The sequence below is a fragment of the Chiroxiphia lanceolata genome, chromosome 4, assembly GCF_009829145.1.
Source record: "Chiroxiphia lanceolata isolate bChiLan1 chromosome 4, bChiLan1.pri, whole genome shotgun sequence".
NCBI classification, from domain to species: Eukaryota; Metazoa; Chordata; class Aves; order Passeriformes; family Pipridae; genus Chiroxiphia; species Chiroxiphia lanceolata.
The window spans coordinates 55,778,868-55,805,024 of record NC_045640.1 but is presented as its reverse complement, the minus strand read 5'-3'; the positions used below and the strand labels follow the sequence as shown (position 1 = coordinate 55,805,024).

The 26,157-nt window shown below is 38.1% G+C and overlaps 1 protein-coding gene across 1 annotated transcript in view; it reads left to right on the top strand.

Moving 5' to 3' along the window:
* Positions 1–24,201, top strand: part of MMRN1 (multimerin 1) — a 43,307-nt gene extending 19,106 nt beyond the window's left edge. The window contains exons 4-8 of the mRNA XM_032687003.1: positions 3,642–3,740; positions 7,760–7,933; positions 12,609–14,588; positions 21,537–21,683; positions 22,817–24,201. Coding sequence (XP_032542894.1) covers positions 3,642–3,740; positions 7,760–7,933; positions 12,609–14,588; positions 21,537–21,683; positions 22,817–23,238 — 2,822 coding nt within the window. The 3' untranslated portion in view covers positions 23,239–24,201. The remainder of the gene's footprint in view (positions 1–3,641; positions 3,741–7,759; positions 7,934–12,608; positions 14,589–21,536; positions 21,684–22,816) is intronic.
* The last annotated feature ends 1,956 nt before the right edge of the window (positions 24,202–26,157 follow it).

Genomic DNA, 26,157 nt, shown 5'->3' with positions numbered 1-26,157 from the left:
TGGGTTGCTTGTAGCAAATGCTAATTTAAAATGCCTTCTGGTTTAGCTTCTATCTCAGACAGAGTGAAATAATATGTAACTATTTCAGCCTGATAGTTTAGGCAGGAGGAAACACTTGCCACCATCTGATAGTTATTATTACACATCTGAAAAAGTTATTTGGTAACGCCGTTGTAACTGCTTGGTTACAGATGCTTCTCAAGGTAATGCAGTAGTGAGTGAAATGGAAGAGATGTATTCAAATCACTGTTTGTAACCTTACCTCCCCTGTGGCAACACATGGCCAAATTGGATAAGACAAGGATTCTAGTCCAGCATGGACAATGCAATTTTATAAGAAACTTTTTAAGAATGGAAAAATGTAGACAAGATTTCTTATAAGTCTCATGAAACATCACAATATGGATAATTCAACAACTAAAGCATCATTGTTTTGATTTGGGAATATCAAATGCTTAACGGGGAGCAAAACCGCTAAAACAAATTAACATTAAGTTCTGTGTTGCAAAGTTCATGACGTGTCACTTTTACTAAAAAAAGCTTTATTTTAATTAACTTTGTGCGTGTAGTAAGGTCTGAGGGGAAGAAATCTCAATTCCCTCATGCACATATGTTATGTGTCACAAAAGATTTTAAGAACTGGAAGATGCATCTTCAAATGTAGATCATTCTGTGTTTGAATTCGGCTCTGCTGTGGAGTGAGGCTGAGGTGACCGAATGTGTACGAATCTCCTTCCATTTGCCCCGGCCGTGGTTTAGAGGAGCGGCCGGCTCTGCCAAAGCTTTTGTCAGCACCGAATTCCCTGGCATGGCAGTGATGTCCTTTCTCCAGCAGATGGCTGTGCTATGTTCCGCACAGGAATGAGAGCAGTCCTCTACTTAGGTGGAGCTGCGCACACAAAAGGTAGCAATTCATCTTGAAACATAGAGAACGGGAGGAAACTACCGAACCCCCGTAAGGGATTCCCCTTCAGCCACTCCTGCTTCATCAAAAATATGTTGCAAGAAAAAGGTTCAATTTCCATATTTTTAATATTCCCTGAAATGGTTTTGCACAGTGTTTAAAAATACATGGGACAATAAATTATACATCTAGGCCAATATTTTGAATGACAGGCCCCTAATGTTGCATTTCGATATGCATTACCCCGTATTTCTGATATAACTGGAAGAATTCATTGCTCAGGGTTTTATATTGCTGCTTTTTTTGGTTTGTTTGGGTTGCTTTGTTATTGTAAATGGCACATATAAGGTGGGTCTAGCAGTCTAATTTGCATTTTATATTTTATTTTTTTTAGCCTAAACTGAGCATAGCATAGCTAATTCTTAAAAGATCTCAATTGTGAGTCATTTATGCATATTAGATTTTCGGTCTGGTGCTCCCATCATATCTTCCATTATCTAACATCTAACATCTAAGATGGGAAATCTGAGCTGTGGGACCAAGGAACATGTAGAAGTAATCACCATACGATGTCTTGGAGTCGTTCTGTTGGAAAAGGCCTGCGCCACACTGGAAGAATGATGTAGGAGAAGCTATATTGCCAGTGACTCTTCTGAATTGGTTTCACAAATGAAAAGCCTGAATTTCTAATGGTGCCTGAGGAGTACCTTTCCTGTACAGTGATGAAATTTAAGAGGTGTACAATGCGTGATACTGTCTCTGGGTGAGGTTCATGTGTGTGTGTATCCCTGGCTGCAGTCCTTGCTGCTGTCAGGGGCAGTGTAGTGCACTATTGGCTCGCTCCATTACTGCTTTGCTCCAACAGAAATACTGTGTCCTGGGTCTTGCAGCAATTAAGTTACCTGAACAGTTCAAAGCATTAGTAAAACAAGCACAGAGGGATAAATATATATCCTTGGAACTCTAAAACCAAACAAAACTGTAACAGTTTGAGTATTCTAGAATGTGGAGTTGTGAGTGGGGTAGTTGATTTATTAGGGAGGATGAAAGATAAGATGGATAGTATAAAAAAATGTGGTGTCTGTAGCACTAACAGTGTCAGTGAATGCATTTAAAGCAACAGAAAGGCTGGTAAATGAAAGAATAAAAGGACATCAATCAGCTGGTCTTTATCACAGGCAAGTAACTGACTCCCTTGTCATAGATTATATCATCATATCACCACCTGATAAATCCTGTGTAATGAGTTGGGCTGAATGCAAGTATTTAGCAGTCAATAACCATGCCACAGGAAGATAACAGAAGCTGTTTTAAATTATAACTATATGAGGATTTTTTTATACCTTATCAGCCAATCTCAATAGACTCTATGAAACTCTCAGTCCATAGGATAATTTCCTCTGAGTTTCTATCTTAATTTTTACTACCCTCTTAATGTACAATATGAAACATATCACCCTTAAATCTTTTTATCTTCAAATATACTATTTAGAGATGGATGAAACATGGAATTTCTCAATTCAGCATTTTATTCTGTTTCCCTGGAAACTCACATTATGGCTGAACTAGATTTTAATATTTGAACTATAAAATAATGTCACCATGCCCAAGTTATTCTGCTTGTACTGTACTAAAGACTGGAAATCACATTAGTGCCACATGAGGGGCATTCCTTAGATATGCTTCTCCTGGAACAACATCCACTTCAAAATGTTTCATGAACTGAATACCATAAAAAATTGGTATGAATTTACACTAGCAAATTTATGACCTACTTTGTACCTATTTCGTTTTTTAAAAAAAATAATGAAATGAAAACAACACCACCAAGCCTGATGGCTAGAGAAGTATGTCAGGAAGGTGGAAACCTCAGTTTGGTTCCCAGTTATCCTGTCAGCTATCATTTGTGAATGAAGGCACTTCACTTTTCTGGACCTCAGTTTCCCCAACTGTGATACTGAAATAATAATAATGTCAGTACAGCTTTTTACAAATTGTTTTGGGATCTTTCAGGCTGAAATGTAAAATAAACACAGACAGTCCCATTTGCTATCACCAAAGAAAATATTTATAAAATTATCACCTTTGTGAAGATTTTTTATGTGTGTACCAGTCACAAATCTCAGATGATATTTGTTGGAACTTGGAATTTGATTATGTTTTGAAATGGTTTGTATTTTTTAGGGTCGTTAACAATGTAGTGTCACCATTGCCTTAAGTGGTAACATTTCCATAGTTGAAGATCTGTGTAATCTGTTAAAAAAACAACAACAACAACAAAAACAAAAACAAAAACAAACAAAAAAAAACAGGCCCAAAATTAGTTTCAGCAAACCTGATTAATTTTGTAGCTATAAGAAGCCCTAATTAATTTTACAGCTGACAATCTCTATATTGTCTTTGTATTGTTGGTTTATATTGTTCTAATATATTCCTCTAGAATTTTTAGCCCTGAGCATTTAAAAATTCTGTTCATTATAAAGCAAGTTTTGGTATTTTAATATTAACACCACCCCCTGCCAATCTTGACAAGCCATTTCTAAAGCCAGTCAATGTCTTCATCAACAGTGTCCCACACTATATTACAGATGCACTAAGCAGGTAAAGAGCCACTGTAGATGAAGTAGGCTTTGGTAAAGCTGGTATAGAAGAGAGAGAGAAAAAATTGTTGTGGAATCATCCAAATTGTCATGTTCTGTGGTTCACTCACCTCCTTTCCTCTTTCTACCTCTTTTAGCTCAAGAACAACAATCAGTTATACATAGCAACCAGGCTGAAAGCAGCAGAACTGTCATTGAGAGGACACCAGGAGCTCCTCAGGACCCCAGTGGGCCAGGTCAGTTATTACCATTACTATTGTCTCTAGCCCAGTCACTGACCGTGTGACTCACTAAGATCACTGCAAAAACAATTTAAGGAAAATCCCTGTCTGCTGAAGGGACTGGAATGAACCTTCAGAATTTCTAGCCATGATTCAGTGGTATGCTCATCTGATACAGATGGGCAGAAGAAACTGAATTTAAAGGTAACAGCAGCTTAGCATTTATAGAGTATCTTGTGACTAAATTAAATCCAGGAAAGTATGCTCCATAGAAATATTTAAACTATTGTGTTACTGAGTAAAATAGATTAATTAACAGTTGGGGGGGAGGAAATTTAAAAAATAAACTAAAAATACCAAAGCAAAGAAAACCCAAAACTAAATCTAGGGGTAGTACAGACCAGCACTGGTCATAAAAGAAAGTGTAATGGTGTTAATTGATTATCCGAATGTGTGATTATTGTTATGTATTTTCTTACAAAAGTTGATGCTTTATTCAAAATGAGTACAATGACACTTCAAGCTTTAACAAGGGCAGCTTAGGCACATTTTAAGCTACTCTGTCTAGGATTATCAAATAGCTAAGGAACATAGGGACAGTTTTATACCACAGATGCTTGAGACTATTTCTGATTGCACTATTCATTTGCTCATTTTTGCATTTACTTTAACCTATCTAGAGTGTAACTTTTTGGAACATAATGTCAGTGTTGTCTTGCAAGGGTACGTACAGACCATCTAGCGTTGTAAGAGCTGGTTAATAACAATAATGCTTTTATTCAGATAGTGATGTACATTGAGAAGTTATGTTAGATGACTGTGGTATGAAAAGCTTCTCCACCTCTTGGTCTCTAGGAATGCTGGGTGTTCTCACTTCCTGTTGTATTTATTTTTCATTACCATCTGTATGATTTAAAGTTTACCAGCACAAATATTCCAGAAAATTAATTTCATAGTTGTCTGCATAAGTATTCATAGGAACAGAATTTTATTCATACCAGGTGTGTTTGTGCACTCGCTAGACTGGGAGCAGAAACAATCATAGTTTATCAGATCATTCCAATTAACCATTATTTCAAATACTAATTGTTCACTATAAAGAAACCTCTAAATCCATGATTTAGAGGTGTTGAAGTAGCTGGCACACTGTACTCTACTCCAGGCTATACCATCTGAAGTTGTATATGCCTTTGAGGGTGTAGATATGTTGGTAGGGCAGAATTATTTAGAAAGTCTGTGTACTCAGAACTGCCAACAATCAGCATATCTTGTTTAATTAACAACTAAAGAAATATGTGAAACGTATTTGAATAAGGAAGTACTTTGAAAAAAGTCATCCTCTGCTTGTGATAGACTCCCCAGCAGTGAGCAAAACTGCATTTGTCAGGTAAATTTTGTGTGCAAATTATATGCAAGTTATTTGGCAGCATTCTCTACTTACTGTCAAATAAGCTTGTAGTTTACATGGCAAGGAGCCAAAAGATGGACAACATGTGAAAAACGGTGTAAAGAATGCACGTTTCTTGAACTTTCTTACTACCTCCCTTTCTTTTGAATCTGTTGATGCTTTGGTTATGGATGTCTTCACTGGCTTTCTGCATAATCATCAGCTGTTACACACTGTAGTGTTATTGTCACTCACACAGTTGGCCTATATCCGAAAACATTTTAAAGAATCAAATAAATAAGGCAACTTATGTTCTCAGATCTGTGTTTTGCAGTTGTCAATATACTGTTCTGGGCTAGGATATTCATGCATGCTGGGAGAACAGGATGTCAGAATTGAGATCACCACAGGGTTTTATGGAGACAATACACATGTATGTGCTTATGTCATGTATGTTTTTACTTTAAACCATGACTGAGAGACAGAAAAAGAGAGGGAAAGAGTGAATCTGGCATGAAAATATAGAAAAGTATTTCAAATGGGAGTTAGGAGTCTGTTGCCCATTGATGATATTGTGTGAGCAACCAAGTTTCTCAGTGGTGGAGGGAGGAGGTTGTTGTTTAGTAAAGCAGACAGGACACATATGAAGAAGTGAGCACTGGAACGTGCCACTTCTTTTAGTAGGAATTATGCTCTGAAAAATAAATCGGAAATTGGAATCCGAGCTCCACATTAATTACATTTTAGCTAATTTTTTAAATCAAAGTGGGTAAGTTTAGAAGGAGAGAGATACCTCTTCTGGGTGCCAACACTGCAAACGTGACGTGGGGCAGGACTAACTGCCCTGATCTGTCATTCCATCAGCAGCTGCCATGAATCTACAAGCCAGATTCTGTTTCCAGCTCCCACTATGCAGCCATGCCACTTTCCAGCATAAACCCTCACTTTCAGCTTCATCTGTGTAGCTTCTCTTCTTCCTTCAGTCAGAACTGATAGAAACCAAACCAAATAAAGCATTACACCCTGAAGGTTAGGTATCAGTTTGGGTGGCTGTGCATGAGCCAGTAATGAATTCAAATCCCTTTTTGATAGCAACAATTCAACCAAAAGAAGAAGTATCCAGATCTATTTGTCTGTCATGAAACAGTATGACCATGAAGAATATTCAGACAAAGATCTATCAATGGACTGTCTCCACAGGGCTATTGGAGAGAATTGCCAGAGTCTAAACTAGGTGTTTGAGTTATAAACACACTTTAGTATCTGTGTAAGTAGCACCTTGGGCAGAGAAGACAGCTGGAGATGCTAACATCCTAACCTAAAAAAGCTAGCCTTATTCACCAGGCTCTACCAATTACGATTTTTACTACCAACAGACCTCTGCAGGAGAGCATTCTTAAGGGTCTTGGCATGCTTCATCTGTGCTGACTGGGTGCATTTAGTGAATTTTCTGGATTTTCCCAAATGCTATCAAGTTATATAAGCCACATTTATTTTTTACATACTAGAATTTTGAAGAGTAAAAATCGTCAGAAAAAGATGCCCTTTTACGTATGACTTGCTTGGGGTTTTTTGGAGTCTTTAGACCCCCGTGCTTAGACAGGATTTCTGATTATAACTGTTAAGTGCCATGGGAATAGACACTGGCGCCATAATGAAAAGTGACAAAGGATCAATAGCAGTACTATAAATTTACACTAATAAATACTAGTATGTACTGCTAAAGAATCTCTTGCATAGCAGTTTATTAAGTCATAGCATGGCCAGAATCATGTGTCTAACATCACATGTCTAATGTAGCCCATTTAGGCTGAATTGTTGAAGGAGCTGACGAGATTTTCTAGCTTTGCTTACAGGGATTCGAGAATTTAATTTTATCAGCATCTTCTGAAAATCCCAGACTAAGTTTGATTACTGTCATCTCTGAAACTCAGATGGCTAGCTGAAGTCATGTGGGGTCCTTATTTCAAGATCAAGGTTTTCTTCACCGCCTTAAAAGCATCCATTTAGGCCTTTTTTTTCCTGAATAGACTAAGAGTGTCAGGAACAATTTGAGCAGATTTTAAAATAAACTTGGCTTCAGAGGTTGAGCATCTATTCTTAATGACAGACTAATGATTATTCCAAAGTCCTTTATCTATTAGCTGTTTTTCTGCCTTGCTGCTGTGTTAAACAAGTCTTTATTTTGACCTGAACAATGAAAAGATGATGTATTCCTTCAGACGCAAGCCTTGCAAATTCATGAAGTTATGTTATAAATAGTAAGTAAAAATGAATGCTTCTGTGATTGTGTTAAAGGAGATAGACTAAATGAGGGATAACTGAATACCCTGTAGGATGCTAGGGGGAGAAAGAATGACATTATGTTGATTAAAATATGCTAACCATTCAAAATACTCTTGTAGAATTATAAATACTTTATAATGGTTACGGATGCTTCAGCAATTAGTTACTGCTGTGCTGCTGAACCTCACTAATACATGATACATGACAAAAATCAAGATGATTCAATGAAGACTAAAAATTCAGAAACTTTTCACCCCACTTTCAACTAATGTCTTTGAAGTCAATTACGCTTCCTTTTTTTTTTTCACCCCACAGTGGTTTAACACTATTTTTTTCCTTCTAATTTTGTTCTCTGACCAAGCACTTACACAAAAAATGAACGAGAAGATTAGCAGTCAAGAGATGAAACTGACTTTTCTACAGAAGAAGGTTGACAGCATTGCTGCTGCAATGAATGATGCGAGCAAGATGCTTTCTTCTCTGGAAGGCAAAATCAATGAAGATAAGGGCAGAGACTTCCAGTCTTTTCTAAAAGGTAAGAAAAATAAATTAATGTAATCACTCACCCTGTAAGGTACCAAAAAAAAAACAACCAACAAACACTAAAAGCCTTCATGGATTGTCCTGTTCTATTGCTCAACATTTATGGGGAGAACTCATTTTTAATTTCATTTCATAACAGAGAGATTTGTTTATTTCACCATTTTTTATGGTGTCTTTCATAGTGACAAAAAATTTGTATTCTTGGGTACTACATCCTCTACATGTTAACTTAAGCCATTATCAAGGCATTTTCAGTTACATAGAACTTCTGCAAATATTCTAATCTCTGTTTTTGTTTATCTGACAGCAGATAAAGGTTGTAGTATTTGCCTTGCTACCAAGTCTAACTAATATGCCTTAATACATAATTCACATATGCAGGGGAAATTTATAAGGAATTCTGTGATGGTTGTGTTAATAACATGGCAAACATCATGCTGAATAATTCACTGACCATATTAGGCTACCTTTGATAAACATCTGTACTCATGTTCCGTGTATGAGAAAGACACAGTTAGAGATCAGGAGCTTGGACAGATCCTCACCAGCAGAATTATACATCCATTTTTTGTGAATCCTGCAGCAAGACCTGTTTGTTACCCAACTACAAATGGTGCTTAACAAACAGATTCAAACTGAAACTTTCATTTCCTTGATGTGCAATATTTTTCTCGTTTTTCAGGAATTTTCCCTAAACTGTATTTTACACTTTAGAATCCAGAGGATTTTTCTACTGATCAAAAATAGAACAAAGGATCTGGAACTCCTTACATTGAGATAAAACTTCATGAAACAATAAGTGCTTCTGTATACCCCTCAGATTTACCAAGTTGGACCCTATTTCTTGTGTTTTCAGTCCTCTGTCTCCTGAGTTGCTCCTGCCACGTGCTAGATGGCTCCCTTGTATGCAAGTTTATTCCATCTCTTGATCAATGACCTGCTTTCACCTCTCCACATATTGCTAGATGGCATTCTTGACCTTTGGGTATACATTTAATTTGTCTTTGAATATTTTCCATTTCCCTTCTGCTTTCTCCTCATTCTTTTTCATATTCCACTCATTCTATCTGTCTTTTTCATGCTAGTCTAACAGGTGATTTGCTGCAACCTGCGCTCCTGTTTCTCCATTCCTTATCTATATTTTAGGGTCTAAGTCTTAATTAAAATGTGCTGTCCAAAAAAACCCCATTATTTCACACTTATCTTTAAATGTGTTTCAAACCTTTATTATTTTTATGTGCAATGCTTTATATTACACCCATTTAGACAAAATCTCCAGTTGATGGCCCTTTTTTGATTTATCTTCTCAATCTATCTCCTAATCAAGTAGCTCTAATGAAAATGATGCTATCAGCTACGTTTCTTGACTCTAATAATGGACATTCTAATACAGGTTATACTTGGCTTGTACATAAGTAAACAGCAGGAAGGAGGGAAGGAGGGGAGAAAGAACAAGGTTAATGTTTTTGTTGGCTTTTATATGTAGTGACAAAGGGCAACTGTGGTTTCTGTCCAGAAAACATCAGTCAGTTGTACTCCAAATGCATAAAGAGCATCCTAAAGTAGCAGGACCTGGAAAGAGTTTCCATGCTGTCCTGTAACTTGGTACAGAGGTGCAGTATGGGCACATCAGACTTGCTAAAAATCACACTTAGAAGCTCCACTGAAGAAAACTACAACTTTCTCCACTACCATTGCCATCCTGACGCAATGCACTTTCAAAGCACACTTAGGTCTGTAGTTGCTTCATGCATCTCAGACTTTTTCCTTCTTCATCTACTTTTCTGCCTTCTTCCCATGGTGCCCAGGTCCTTTGCTCATAATCCATACATCAGCTTTTTTAATTATCACAGAAATTCCAAGGTCTGCCCAGCTTTGCATAAGGGTTTGTTAGGAGTGAGGCCTGATTCTGTGACCAAGCAATTCAGTACAGTTTAAAAAGTCTTTAATTCTTGGTTTCATCTGTAAAGGGACTTCGGGGACACAAACCTGTCATTTGTTAATAGGGGGCAACACTCACTGGAATAATTGATAAGCTTCTCTAATTTCATTTGTTAAACCTGTTGTGCATTTTAAAAATTGCTTTCAGTACTCAGGAGGCTGTTTGTACTTTTTACTTAGGGAAAATAATTTGGTATTCTCCCTTTAATTTAATAAACTCTGCTTACTTCTTGATATTATTTTCTTCCTCCTTCAACTCCATATTTTATAGACACCTTTCCTCTTCATTCTTAAAATGTACATGCCTTTAAAAATGAACTCAACAATGGAGTGTTAATCACTTCCAAGTCAGAAATGTCATTTCAGCTGCATATATAACCTTAATTCAGACTCCTGTGTACATACATTTTGCACATTATTCTTCAAATAATTGAAACTGCAAAGGGAATATATGTTGACACAAAGTAATTACACCCTTTGGATTTGATCCAGGAAGTTAAAATTGAAATTTATAATCTCATAAGAAGTGCAAAAGGTCTTTAATGTTCATAGGTAGTTTGGACATTTCTATTTCAAAATGAGAAACAGAGAAATTGAGTTACATCCCTGAGTGCACAGTATGTATTCTCAGCTCAAGCTCAAGAACATACTTAATTGTCACCTACAACACAAGTTTGGGTCAGGTCTTTCTGTGGAGAAGTGTGCTCCCACAGCCCCTGGTGGGCTTTGGAGTAATGCTTATTTACTTGCTACCTAGTTGTCCTGGCCAGCAAGCAGTGGAGAGAGAAACCCAAAGCTGTCTGTTTTATCAGGCTCTACACCCCCTTGGAAATGGGAACACCTGAAAACCGGAGCTGAGCTCCATAATGCACTTGCAGTCCAGCTAAAGAGAGTAGGAATAGGAGGGAGGGCGGCTGGCACCTTCTTGGCTGTCACAGAAAGAAAAGGTATAGATCCTGTGGAACACCTCTCTCAGCAGAATGGTCTGTTACCAAGATTTGTTGCTGAGACAAAGGAATTTAATTGATTCCTCACAGAAGGTTTAGAGTAATCTTGATTCTTTCCACAGCCATTAAACTTTTCTTCACAGCCCGTTGTGTCTCAGAGCACAGAACATTTTTCAGCATCATAAAGTAACCTGACCAAATCATCACTTAGAATGGTTTCGCTACATGACAGTTATTTGACTCTGCGTTCACATCTTCGTTCTTCCTCTCAGCTGCCAGGACATCTTTATTCTCAGATATCTCAGTGTGTAAGTGTGCACATACATGTGCGTATTCACGTGCACTCATCTGTCTAGTCATTCACTTGCTCTTCAGGTAGTAAAGAGAAAAGTAAAAAAGGTAATCTCAGTATTATCACTGTTGTTTATAATGCTTTGTGTAAAATTGCTGTGACATTTGGGACCTCTGTTGATGGTAGCTGAGTTTATTGCTTATGAAACTTCATGTTGTATTTCTGAAGTGGTTCTTTCCAAGGCTAGCCAACTTAGTGCACCTGCATACTATATCCTGCCTGGAAAAAAGCCACTGCCTGAACATGTGAAAAACTACTGTGCTTCTCTCTAGCTTGCTGAACAAAATAATTTTCATTTGGAATCCTTTTGCACCCTTGGAGCCCAAAATTGCATTGCTTTTCATGGGTTTGATTTCCTGACCTTTTACTGCCAATAAGTTTTTAGAATGTGCCTTGGTGTTCTACAGACAAATCAATAAAATCCAGGCTGTAGAACTAATTGAGAGGAATATAGGGGAAGGAAACAGAGAATTTCTGCCTTTATCAATACAGTTTTAACCAGAGAACCTATGGTCATCGAGGCATTGTCAGTGTTGAAGGGTTTAACCATTATATCACAAGCTGGCTACAAGTGTTCATTGGGTTTAGGAAAAACATGTAAAAAATGCTTCAGTGTTTTCCTTTGGAGAAAAAATTAATAAAAATCCTCCTAATCTCACACCAGAGCAGAACTACTGCTCTAATTAATTACAATATATTATGCAGCATTCTTTTTTTTATGACTGTCTTGACCCATCTGAGGCTATATGGGAAACATATTTTAATGTTATTCACAGGAGTAGAATTCCCACACATTCACCTCTGCCTAGTACTTTTCAAAATCAGTACTCCTAGGAACTATTTAAGCAGTTGTAGTCTGCAAGACTAAAAGTTTCTACCTTTAAAATGTCTGCATTTTGCAGCAGTTGTCATGTTACTAACTTAAGCTATTCAATAAGGTTACTCTTTGTATTTTTGTTCTTTCTCACTACAGTGTTTCATATGATCACTTAGCACATACAATAGGCAGGTCATAGTCTCTGCTTTCACTTCTTGATCATAATGGTGATAAAGCAGTTGGTTTTTCCTTTACTTTTCTAGTGGAGAAAAGACACATCATTTTATTAGAGAGCCACAGAAACACACAGATCTCTTTTCAGTGCTCAGAAACCACTTAAGTAGGAGATCAAAGTTGAAACCACATACAGAGTCTGAGTTTGCCTTTTCAAAATAACAGCAAAACTCCTGTTGATTTCAGTAGAAACAGGGATTAATCCTCAAACACTATTAGACATCCTCTACATTTCTCAGCTTTAAATTTTGCTCTGTGGGGCAGGGATGTGCGTGTTTTACTTCTGTACATTGTGTTTTCTCATGTTGTGGGAAAAACTTAGATGTGGCTAATACAATTGGTTTGATTGTTTCCGTATTTCTCCTTTTCCCCAAAGGTCTCAAATCCAGAAGTATCAATGAATTAGTTAAAGACATAGTCAGAGAACACTTTAAAGTATTTCAAGGGGAAATGCAAGAGAGCATGGCTCAAATTTTCAAGACTGTGTCTAGTTTGTCAGGTGAGCTTGAAAATATAAAAGAATTAGTCAAGCACCTGAATGAAAGCCAACAAAAATTTGCTCAGGAGAATGACAGTGGGCCAACAAGACTTGACATTCTGGAGCTAAAGAGTCACATGGTGCAGATGAAAGAAGAAATGGCCCTCTCTTGTGACAAGCCTATGAAAGCTTTACAAGAAAAGCAGAAGTCATTGGAAATTAACTTGGAGCACCAACAGTCAAGAAGTGCCATTTATTATGAATCTTTAAATAGGACTCTTACTGAAATAAGAGATGCTCATGAACAACTGTTATCAGCTGAACAGTCTTCAAGACAAAGCATCCCTTCAGCAGATAAAGTCATGGAGTACAATCTTACAGAGTACATGTTCACACTGCATGAGAAAGTAAAGAAACAAGGCATGATGGTGCTGGAGATCTATGATGATTTAAGAGTCCAAGACAGCAAGATCAGCAATCTCAGTGTTGCACTGGAAATTCAGAGAGACTCTGTTCTGGGGGTCTGTGATGACATGTTGTCAGAGAGCAGAACAAATTTCCAAACACAGCTGGCAGCAACCCAAGAGAACATGCTTGTCCTAAACAAGAGTCTCTCTGACCTGTTCCTACCACTGGACAATAAGATGGACAAAATGAATGAGCAAATTAATGATTTGTGCTATGATATGGAAATCTTGCAACCCTTGATTGAACAAGGGGTACCTTTTAGTCTAACTGCAGAGTATGAACAACAAATTCAAGTTAAAGATATCAATGAGAAGCTTGAAAACCTTACTACTGTCATTGACATAATGAGTTCTGCAATGAAGGAGCTTTCCAAAACTCAGGAAGGACTTAAAAATGAGTCTCAGGCTTATCAGGAACTGTTTGAGAGTCGTGTTAATGAATGCTCCATGGAAATAGAGGATGGCTTAAACAAGACCATGATAGTAATAAACACTGCCGTTGATTCTATTCAAGATAACTATGTGCTGAAAGATACGCTACATGCTCTAAGAAATGAGACTGAAATCTGCTGTGGCAGAGCTGAGAAACTGGACAGCATCCTGGCTTTCATTCCCCAGTTCCAACAATTGAATGAATCCCTCCAGACACTGCTCAATAACAAGAAGTATGAATTCACTTCACAAGTAGCGCCATCTCTTTCTGATCTTCTGTACAAGGAGTCTGACAAAAGTATCCTCCACAATTTCAGTAGACTTCTCTACATCTTAAATGATACAGCATCAAAAGTGGAAAATCAGCAACAAGATATCAGCCGCCTGGAAGAAAAACTACTTGACTCTGTGGAGCAATCAAAGGACCACGAGGTCCGCCTTCTGAACGTAGAGTCAAAAATTTCCAAGTTTTTGGCAAACAACTGTGTCTCACTGAAAAGAACCAGTGCTGCCACAACAGAGAAAGAACAGGTGGTCTCACTTCAGCTCCAGACACTGAGTTCCAGGATCAGGGCCCTGGAAGCCAAGTCGATCCGTTTCTCAAACGTCATCCCACTTGTGAACAAGACGGCTCATGAGGCCTGGGGGTTGTGTCAGGTTGCCAACAACAGCATCCAGAGAGTTAATGCGAGTATCCCCGTGCTAATTAAATCTGCTCAGCCAGATATACCCCTGCTGCAGAGAGGCCTCAAAGAGCTCATTGAATCTGTCCTTGAAGTAAAAGCAGGAACTATTTTGACAAATTTAACCCAGCATGTTGACATATCAGTGGCAAATGCAGTGAACAATATCACCAAATTCCAGAAGCAGATGAAGCCAGTTATAAAGAAACCAGCCCCAGCAAAAAAAATAGCAGCAAACATCACCATGAGCCTGGCAAGCCGAAGTCAAAGAAACACGGATAATACCATAGATCCAGGTAAAGCATTTTGCTCTACTAAAAATCAGGGTGTTTTAATAAAGGCTTATGTAACCATTGTGATGAACTGAGTGGCAGAACTCGACTCGGTAAGAAAAAGTCTAGACTGCCAGAAGGAGTGTTTCAGAGGAACTTGAGATTACTCTAGTCTCTTGCTTACAAGAGAATTTGTTTCTCTTGTGAGGAGACTACACTAAGGCATCTAGAAGCTCCATTTTAATATTCCTAAATTCACATCTGATCATTTTAAGATACATGTGTATGCACACACCCTCAGCTGAGAACCTGACCTTTGAAATGTAACTGACAGTTTAGACAAAATCTAAAGATAAAGATGTTGTGTCTGCATCTCAATTAGTAATTTCAGTTTAAAAAAAGTGTATACAAGCTGGGAGAGAAATATGGAGTTGCATCAGTACTTTGCAATGTCAGCAGGGATGACAAATCTGAAGCAAGTGAATACACCAAATGACTGTAATGAGGCTTTTGCCGACTCCTTCAGTAATTCATTGAAATTACAGTTACAGTTATACAGTGTGTTCTTGCAAAAGAAGGAGTGCAGCCAATAAAGCATGTTTGGCTCAAATCCACCTGGAGAACAGCTCAGTTGAGTAGGAGCTTCCATTCTTAAAATGGAAACTTTGAGTGTGATTTGCTTCCGAGCTTAAATTCAAATGTCATCATGTGAAATGAATTCATATGAATGAATTCACAGAAGTACAAACTCTGAATTATGACTTTTGGAATCCTACTTGAGTGAAAATCAATAGCCCAAGATAATGCTTCATGGAAATATAATTTCTTGCACAATACAGAAAATGAAGAGTGACTAAGTGACTAGAAATCCTGAGATAATTCTAATTCATGTTAAGATGATACAGATTCCTTAATGACAGAGACATGCCCAGGTAGTTTTGAAGATTCAGACCTAAACCTTTTCTGTAAAGCACTCTTAAACTTATGAATATTTCTAAAACAATATTTGCTCCCTATTGTATGCAGATGTAGGGATAGCAGGAGCTATTACCCTTTTTCATGTGTTAAGGCCATGAACAATCTTCTTTGTCCTCCCTCTTCCTTCCTTTCCCCGCCTTGCTCCTTTGTCTCCTCCTACCCTAGGTACAGCGTTTCTCAATAATCAATGGAAAGGATCATTTTAAAGCCCCAGTCCCACAAATAGCTTGGCTTCTGCTGAAAGCAATCCCCACTGAAGGATTTCAGTCCTTGATTACCTTCTCAGTTAGAGAGGAGGCACAGCTGTTCCAGCAGGCAGTCACGCGTAAAAATGCACCAAGATTTGCCGTGGTCTTACTACAAATTAATTTGAATATTTTGCTACTAAAAATGGCAGTTCTTCCTCAGTAATTTCTGTGTTTTGTCTGTTCCTGGCACTGCATAGGATGGAAATTCAAAACCTTTGTTAAAATTAAGAGAGAATGACATATGATGTCTTTGATCCTTCCCACACCATCTACTTAGTTGGAAAATATCACTGGCGCTATTTGCCTGGAGCACAGAAAGGTGCCACCTGCTCTGTCTTTCACTCCACATTAATGAATTAGTGTCTTTCCTATTTATTATTTATCTCATACTGAATTTTAACAAATAACTTGCTTGATAACATTGTATGTATTCTCACTCCTACAGAAAGTGCAGATCTTGCAGATGTTAAGAAGGCTTATTTCTACACAAGGTTTCTACATAGCAATGTTTTTTCAGACTTTTCCATCTATAATGAGTTTTTGTACTCAATAATATTGAATGCCTAGCAAAGTCACACGTTACATTTCTGTAAGTTGAAGAAGTAAGGCCATTATCCTAATTAACAAGTATCCATCTTCTGCCTGGGTAGATTTTGCTTCTCCAGTAAAGTTTTTTCTCTCAAGTTCCAGAACAGCACCCAGAAATTTGTGCCATCTCTACTAAAATTTGTCAAAGAAACCCTGAGGCATAATTGGCTAATTATAAAAAGTATTTAATCTCAGACTGTCTTTTTCAATTAAAAAAAATGCTAGAAAAATGTGAATGACAATTCCCATTGATTCCAATATGATCAATATTTGATCCTACTCTAACAGATTTGGGTTCTCATTGGCTTTAATCTGTTCAGGATTTGACCCTGAGGTAACACTTTCCTAAGCAGTTAGTTGAAATCAAGACAAAACAATGTGAGTTTGCGTTGCTTATCCAGGGACATATACCTTTGCAGACTTCCTATATTGTGGAATGAACTAAGGAAAAGGTTTATGTCAGCTAGAGGCTGCACTACATGTGTTAGGGGTGAAAACACTATCACTTTACCTGATACTTACTGTAATGGCAGGGTGGATAAAAAGTAGTGGTCTTCAGACAGCTTCAACATCTAACATAGTGGATATGACAGCCCTTATAAAATATATATATTCAGTGACTCTTCACTAGTCTTGCATATGGGTTATGCAAGACTAATGCATATGGGTTATGCATATGGGTTATTGGTCTTACCTTCCAATGCAAATACTGTTCTACTGCAAAAAAGTATGATGCAGTGTAAGGGGAACTTAGCTCCCCATTTGCCTGTTGCTATTTAGTGCTGTGTCTGTTTTCTAAGTAGTCTAGAGGCTGCAGTGCTTTCCAAAGGTCCATGTGCTCTCTTGGTGTGGGTTTTGCCTTATTCAGGTTATGCCACCCTCCCACCAACATGAATAACTGAGTGAAGCTGTGCTTCACATATTTATGTATTTAAAACAGTGCATCTCCATGAGAGGTAATTTCTTTCATTTCTACATTTCCTTTGTATTTATTTCTGATTTTATTTTCACAAGATTTCTGACTCTTAACAGAAATGCAAGCTTCCATTGTTGCTTTATCATCCAAGCCTGCAGTGAAATTAACCTATTTAAATGTTTTCCATATTAATTTAATTGCACAAGTGTAATGGTTATTCCATTTCAGTTTGATGACCTACACCTCAATTTTGCATATTTAGGCTTTAGACTAATGGATTGATGAAACTGGTTCTTTGTTTTTAAATTGATGATCCTAAAATCATCACACTGGAAGTATTAAAAACCTTTGCTTAACAGAGAAACAGACTTGCCAGAGTCCAAGTAGCTCAGATGGGTCTTGACAACCTGCCCCCACCCAAAACCAGAGGGCACAGCTGAGGCACCTCTCCTCCTTGCTTTTTGCGCAAGAGTACTGCGGGTGAACCTTTGTGCTTCTTTGCAGCACAAACACCCTAAACAGCTTATACCTGAATTTCCTGACAGGGCCCAGAGCACCTAAACTGCCCTGAGCATCCTGACCTAGCCCCTAGACTGCACACCCTGCCTGTGGGTCTGGGATCCCTCTTTCAGCTCAAGCCAAAATCCAAGGCCTTTTCAGTTCTGCTAGACTGTGACTAACCCTGGTTACCACGATCAACCTGCTGTCACAGGGGGTAGTGGAAGGCTTAGGCAAGTTTGTTAAAAAGCAAAGCCTTGCCAGTGAGTCTCAAGGTACAGAAAGGACTCCCTTGCTTTCTAAACCCCTTCTCAGAGAGGAGTCTAGGTGCAGCTAAACCTAATCTTAGCCTCAGGTTATGTTAATGGTTTAAATTTAAGGAATTACAGAGCTATGATTGAGCAACTTTTGTCCTGCAGGTTTTGATGATTGGCAAAATGAGAACATTTATGTAAAATGAATAATTTATTTCATAGAAATTATCAGACAAAAGATCTTAATCAGAACTAAAAGTACACAATATAAACACTAAAAATCTACTGGTAGAGTATAATATAGCATAATGTAGTATAGCACACTGTAGCAAAGCAATTATTGAAGCAGTTCTATTAAAGCTAGCAAAAAGGAATAATTATGAAGTAGAGATCTGATGAAACTCACCCATATCAACGCTCGTGGGGAGACCTCTTTCTCTCAGCCTTAAGGAGTAACCTTGGAGGGCATCCTCAGCCAAGGGAGGAATCTCCACACATACACCCCAAGAAGGGTTATGTCAGAAGAACCTGACTGTATGCAAGGAGACTGGACTTTCATAGTATAAAGTGATTGACTGCTAGTTACAGATCTACTAGCCAGCAGACTAGCTATCAAATCCTGTTTCAGCAGCAGGATGCATATCTGAAGTCTGGTGAACCAGGATGGTCTTAGCAAACTTTAACACCAAGACAGCACCCCGGGCGCCTGCGGTTGATAACTTGCATTGTGTTGGATTATAGGTCTTATCAGGGGTAGGCTCTCCTGCCACACCTGCCATGCTGTGCTTGTCACCTGTCCTGGTGAGGCACCAGCCCTGCTGTCACCCCCAGTTCCTGGGTGCTGGCCCAGGTGAAGCTGTCTTTTTCCTGTTCCCTGACACTCCTTGCATCTAGAATCCTGGGGATGGCCATTGCCTTTATCACTGTCAGACTGAGAGTGCCGAACCAGAGGTGATTAATAACTGTAGGCTGACAACCAGTTTGACCCTGTGCAAGCAGGGTGGTTTAGTAGATTCTCAGGCACTTCCAATCTCCTAGGACTTCCTGAGAAACAGTTACTGATAACTAAATATTTAAAAAATGTTGGCCAGTTACTTCCTGTTCAGAAGAATTTCCAAACTTAACCACTGGAGTTACTTCCTTCCATAAGGAGACCATTAAATTGCTAAGTATTTGATTTGCTTCTAAATAACACTCTGGTAGGTACTGACAGAGCATCATTGTTTGTTTGAAGATTCGTTTGCACAGCATTGGCAGTCTATTTCCCAAAAGAGCTTCTGGATGTTTGCCCTCCGAAAGAGTAGGAAAACTGAGCATTAACTCGCTATTCTCACTCCTACCATACCAAGTGTAATAAGCAACTGCATTCAGTTTATTCTCTGCTATTAATAGCTACAATTTAAGCCTTTAATTTACAGTCTCCATCTTTTACTCATCTACACTATTAAGTTGTGAAAGATTAATTAACAATAAAATATGTACTCTAGTAGGAAATCTTTTCCTAGCCTGAACCTCTTAGTATTTTACCCCAAGGAGGGAATAGTCTGTCTCAGAACACCCTTCAGTAAGGAAAAAAGAAAAAGGAAATACTAGACAGAGGAGTAGCCTCAGCCAGAAATGACAGCAGAAACATGCTATTGTAGCATAGTTACATAGAGATTACCTTCATGGTGGAGATCTATGGTATTTGCCTTTTATTCTGAAAATCCTAACATAACTCCCTTCACAGCTTCTCCTATTTCTATCAAATGGAAGAGCTTCCCAGCTGCTATTAAGCAATGCTGCACCTGGAGGGTTAATATAATGTAGATAAAGCTATGCCTGCATTTGAATTAACTCCAAGGTTAAGTTCAGGCAAAATCACCCCACAGAAGACTTTTAAAACAGTAGTCTCAACATCATTGTCATTTCCTTTTTGTGATCGTTTTCCTGTTTCTTGGATTTACTTCTTGTTTATGATAAGCAGAGGCCAATTAACAGAGAGACTGCTATGTTCTTACACAAAGCTTTTGTACTTTGGGAATATGATATGGTCAGCAAAATCAGCTGTTTTCCTTCCTTTTCTGCTTTCCTTTCACGCTTGGTAAATATGTGGATGCTTGGTAAATGTAAGTGAAAAATAACTTCAATTAAGTGTGCAGCAAAACTATTATCTGAGAAGAAAACCATTATTTCCTCATGTCCAGTTGCCTGTGCTGTGACCCCAGTCATGACAGTCTTAAATTACTTTATTTCAGGCATTAAGGGATGGACATTATTTTCTGTGGAAGGAATTACTGTTGTTTTTTTAAATCATATGCTATATCAGAGTAAATTCAAGTGTCACTGTAGCATGTGCCTTAGCATTCTGCTCACTGAACTAAAATATCACACAGAAATAGTTTGCCTTAATGCATCAGTCTGTGAAACGGCTGGTTGCGAACCTGAAGATAACATGAGCATTACTGAAATATCTGTGTGAAGCTACAGCTCAGCATTTCCCTGCCAATAAGTAGATCCTTTTACACAAGACTTTTCCAGTTCTGACCTACCAATGTAGATTTACCATCACAGGACTGTGTGGAGTTCTCTTTCCAGAGGTCTGCTGGCAGTTCCCAACAAAAAAAATTTGCTAAAACATATGACTTTTATTTAACCAAAACAAGAGAAAAGAAAAATGTACGGTTTGGGAACGCCTTGTATTCAGAATTTTTCATAGCATTATTTAATTTTTAATGTGACCTGAATTTTCTTCCCCCTAAAACTATTATGACAGCACATTATACAATCACACTCAGTAGTTGCTGTCTCAGAGCTCAGCAGCACTGGCCTGACAGATTTTTCCTTATCGGCTGAGTGTGATTTGGTCAGCTCATACATAGTCGGGAACAGAGGCAAGGACATCCTCAGCAAGGGTACTCTGCTCTCTCTGCTCTGTTTGGTGTAATTTTCATTGCCTGCAACAGAAAACTTCTATAACAATCTTTGCAGACATACTGGACTTGGGTTTTTCAGGGATAAGTACTGGAAGTGGTTTGAGTAGCATTAAAGATCTTTCATCACCAGGAGCCAGACTCTCCTGCAATGGTCACTACATGTCTGGATGGGTCATCTCACAGACAAGACAGTCCAATCTGTACACCAGCAGTACAAAATCTCTATTTTGGTACACCCAAGGATTAGCTGGCTCTGTCCAGAAAAAGCAGCATGATCTAACTTCTTGGAAGCATCTTTTACCTTATTGCGTGTACTTGACCCTCTGAGACAAGCAGAACTTGGCACTTAGAGGCAACTTTGAATATCTTGGGGGTTTGCTGAGTTCAAGTAAAGATAGACCAGACCAGCAAAGGGTCTGAACAGCCTGAAAAGGATCTGAAGTTGTCCTTCACAAAGAATTTCAGCAGAAATTATGTATTGACAAAGAGGCTTTACAAAATACTGTAAACTTGGCAAGTGTCATGGTAATGACATTGCAACTGAGGTTGTTGGTTTTCCTCTCTCTCTTTCACAGGCCAGTATTCAGCTTGTGTCAGTTCCCCGTGCCAGAATGGAGGAACCTGTATCAATGACAGACAGAGTTTTATTTGCGCTTGTCGCCACCCCTTTGGAGGAGTCAACTGCAGCGTGAAGCTGGGGAACGACAATTCCCTGAGTGTCGGCAAGTACAGAATTTAGCAGAGCAATATGCTGGCAGTATGGGCCTCTGCCCCAGGGCCTAGTTAGAGAGCGTTTGCTGGTCAGAGGTCTCACATTTCACTTTAATGAGTACCACCTCTAGTAGTAGTCTCCCCTGTTTTGGTGCCGAAGACATCAATCCCAGTGGGTGACTCATGATCTCTTTCTTTAATATGACCAGATGATGGGACTAAATTGGTTTGGGACCTGCCATAATAGCTGGAAAGCTCCCTGATGAAATGTGCCAAGTGGAGGGTGTGCAATAGATGTGTTTGAACATGATGTCATGGAGTTTGTAGGGGGAGGTAAAATCACATCTCTGGGGAATACTAGTTTTACAGGGCCATAAATGCTGTATAAATACTAGTAGTTACCAAGATGTGTGGGACTATGGCCTCAAGGAGTCGTGTTAGGCATGCCTCTGACTTTCATCAACAAAGGATGTAGCCCTTGAAAGATAATTTCAATTAAAAAAAAAAAAAAAAAGAAAGAAAAGTGGAAATTATGCTTATTCAGTCCAGAAAACAAGTAAATAATTTACATCCAGGCCACATGGAATGTGAATTATATGCTCCTTTCAGTATTCATTTGGCTGATTTTCACTCATGACAGCATATGAACAGTGAATTAAATCATTTGTACAAAAGCAGGTAATGATACTGTGCAGGCTCAGCTTGAAGAGAAACACATATACTTTTATTCCTTCATTTAACATCAGGAGTGCTAAACCTCTTCAGTATTCATCTAAGATTTCTGGAGAAATTCTTGGCTTCAGCTCACTCACATGAACAATGAGAGAGATCCTGGGGTGGGAAAAACTAGGAGGGGGTGGGGGGAGTGGAAAGAAAGCCACCTAATTATAGCTTAGTATAGGCAACATAAAGTTCCCTTGATGTTTCTAAAATTTTTCTTTGGTATATACACCTAGCACTAATTGTGAAGAAAATTATGTTTTATACAATATAGAAAAATGCAGTTTTGCAGAAATACTATATTTCATTTGCTCAAGCTATGGGATGATGTGATTTCAGAAAAGCTGCTGTTGATCTTTTGGCTGGTCTGAATTGCTTTTCTACGATGTAACACCACTTGAAATTGTTCTCTATTCCATTCCAGATTTTTCAAAAGGATCATACAGATATGCACCTATGGTGGCATTTTTTGCATCTCATACATATGGAATGACAACTCCAGGACCCATCAGATTTAACAATCTGGATGTCAACTATGGCGCTTCATTTGCTCCAGCAACTGGAAAGTTCCATGTTCCATATCTGGGGGTCTATGTTTTTGAATATACCATTGAATCATTTAGTCCACGTGCCTCTGGCTATCTGGTCATTGATGGAATAGACAAACTCACTTTTCAGGCTGAAAATATTAATAGTAACAAGTACACTGACAGAGTAATTACTGGAAACGCTTTATTAGAGTTAAATTATGGTCAGGAAGTCTGGCTCAGATTGGCAACTGGCTCTATACCAGCCAAGTATCCACCAGTAACCACATTTAGTGGTTACTTGTTGTATCGTACCTAAGTCAGTCATAAATGTAAGCAGTTAGTCAAATGAAGCAACCTGCATGTGAATTTAGCTTTACCTTTAAATACTTTGTTTCTTTAACTACAGTAAGTTTCTGAAAGTAATCAGTGTAATGGCATTTGTCGTGCTGATTCTCCAAGATGTTGTTTGGTTGTAGCCATGTGCACAACCACCAAGAGTCAACAGGTTGGAGATGAAGGAAAAATAAGCATCTTCCCTATTTAGACATGACTGGGAAGCATAAATCTAATTATGATCTACAGTTACATTGCATAGACATACTTACTTACACAAGGTTGCTGAGAATCAGTTCTCAATACAAAGCTGGTTTTGATTATTCCTTTACACCCTGATTGCATACCAAAAGTGATGGATAGATTTTGATGACTTAGATGCTGGGTTACTACTTAGCTCATTGTATCAATAATAATCATGGGTATATAATCTGTTTGGAAAAAAATATGTTTCTTTTTCATTTTGCCTAACATTATTCACCACATACTTTGATATGGCAGCATTTAATCAATTCATGTTTTTTTATGTAACCAGTATAATAACAAACTGAGGGGTTTTTTTATCTGGCAGCAAAAACAGAGAGAGATACCTTCAGATTAGAAATAAGGTACTCATTTTTAGCACTGAATATAAGTAGTCATAGGACAAAAGACCAAAATAGATCTGGTGGATTCTCTTTGTTGCTGAAATATTTAAACCACAGCTGGATTTACCTTAGGTGATAAGTTTTAGGGCAAACATATTGGCTTCACACACATTTTAGCATTTGACCTATAATGTACACAAGGTTAAATGATATAACCAAAGTGTTTTCTAAGTTTGACCTCTGTAAGTCTATGATTTTTTTGTTTCTGCATTATATTCACTAACTATTGAGGCAAGATGAAATGAACTTCAGTCTTCATGTGATTCTTCAAGCATCAGTCCAAAAAAAAATTATTTTTAGTTCATGCTATGACTACGTGAAAAAATAAACCCTCAGGTTTGCACCGTTATCCTTTGCGAAGTCCCAGGTTGCTGCAGTTTCTTGATATCCTATTGTCTGGTGTGACTGGCTAGGTTTGTTTCTGATTGCTGCCTTTGTTAATGCTAATTGATCAGCTTTTATATGTCTCTGTGTTTGTCTCCCTCCATTTTCTTAAAAGCTGAAAAAAACTAACTATGATTTATGCCAATTTATTGAAGCCCAGTACGGTTTGAAGCTTCCTGAATTATTTTGTTCTCCACTGTCAGAAACTTTTCTTGAAAACATATAAGAATCTTCAGCTCTCTTCTTAGTATTACTTAATATACCTTACCAGATCTTAAGATGGGTGTCCATGAAATGACTGAATTCCTCTCATGCTGTCCGTTGATAAGAGAATCTCTTTCCTCAGATACATAAATCTACATTTTATTGTTCCAAACTTATATGCACATTCTCCACCAGAAACACTGATACTGAAGTGTGACCATGGGCATGTGCCTGTGGCTTTTGGCTACCTGAACTACAAAAGTGTGCAGCACTGAACAGCATCCACTCAGCTTCAGGAGATCATCCTACTGTGGCTTGTGTTTAAGGACAATAGTTGAGAACTGATGAAAGCTTTCAGTATAAGCCCATTTTCTGAGGCTCTAAATCCACTAATTAATTGTTAAGAGATCTTGCAGCACAAAAATAGTTATTAAAATATCCTATGTTTCCTTGAAGGATCTGAAAATACCCAAAACCAAGTCTTTAGTCTAAGGGTCAATTGCAAATCTTGTTAACAGGTTGGGATGTTTTGCTGTTGTTTGTATTTTTGCTTTGTTTTTTTTCAGGCCAGAAATCCTTTCTCATCTGTAATTGATGGATTCTTAAAGTACCATGAACCCTGAATGAGTGTGCTACAGACCTTTCTCCTGTTGCATAGCATATTTTTCTGTAAACACTCAAAATCTTTGATACTGCATTAACTCAGCCTACCGTATCATTGAATTTTATCAAATATAATGACCACAAGCCCCAATCCCTCCTTGTATGACTTTGTCATTTTAATGTGTTTAGTCCTCTTCATTCCTGCTGTGGTTATGGCTAAATGGCATGAAAATTACTCTGCAGATGAAATTCAAATGACCCACCAGAGACTGCATCTCTGTTTTAATGTGACTTTCTTCGCCCTTGCTGCCCTTCCCTCTAAATTCTTCAAGCTGGCTCCCCATCTTCACAGACATTATTTTCCCCCAGCAACCAGATAATTTCTATATCACTGTAGTGGTTTTCTTTCCTCTTTTCATCTTTTTTTTTTCATCACAACACTAAAAATTTACTGGGCTAAAGTAAGAATTCTGATTAATACCACATTTGTAGGAGTAACAGTTATAAAACTAATTTCCTTAATATAAATAGTACTGAAGCTAATTCTTATTGTACTATTCAAAAGATAATAAAATATAATATTTTAAAAATACAATAAATGTACACTCCCCTTTTTGCACCATGTAACAATCCATTCAAATCTTTCCTCAGATGAATTAAAACTATGTGTAGTTGTCTTTGTCTATTGTTAAAAACGAAAATGTAGATTCTTCACTGTAAAAATTGGTTTGCATCAGCCACTGAAGCTTAGTTATGGGCCCGTGACTATGTACCTGAGCTGCCTGGGCTAATGAAGAAAACAATATTGAAAAATAACTGAGGATCAATAAAATCAGTCAGCCTACCCATTATGCAGAAAAGACAGCAATCAGTCTGAACTCCCAGGAGAACTTTTTAGGCATTAACCAGGAAAGGTAGTTCCTGAGGCACTTTGTCACCCCTCCGCTTCCATTTTCATGCTCTGATTTGCATTCCCTAATGATAGCAGGCAGCACATCTGAACGCTCATCTCTGCCCACAGCCCTTGTGAGGGACCACAAAGCCATCCTGAGCCTTTGTACTTC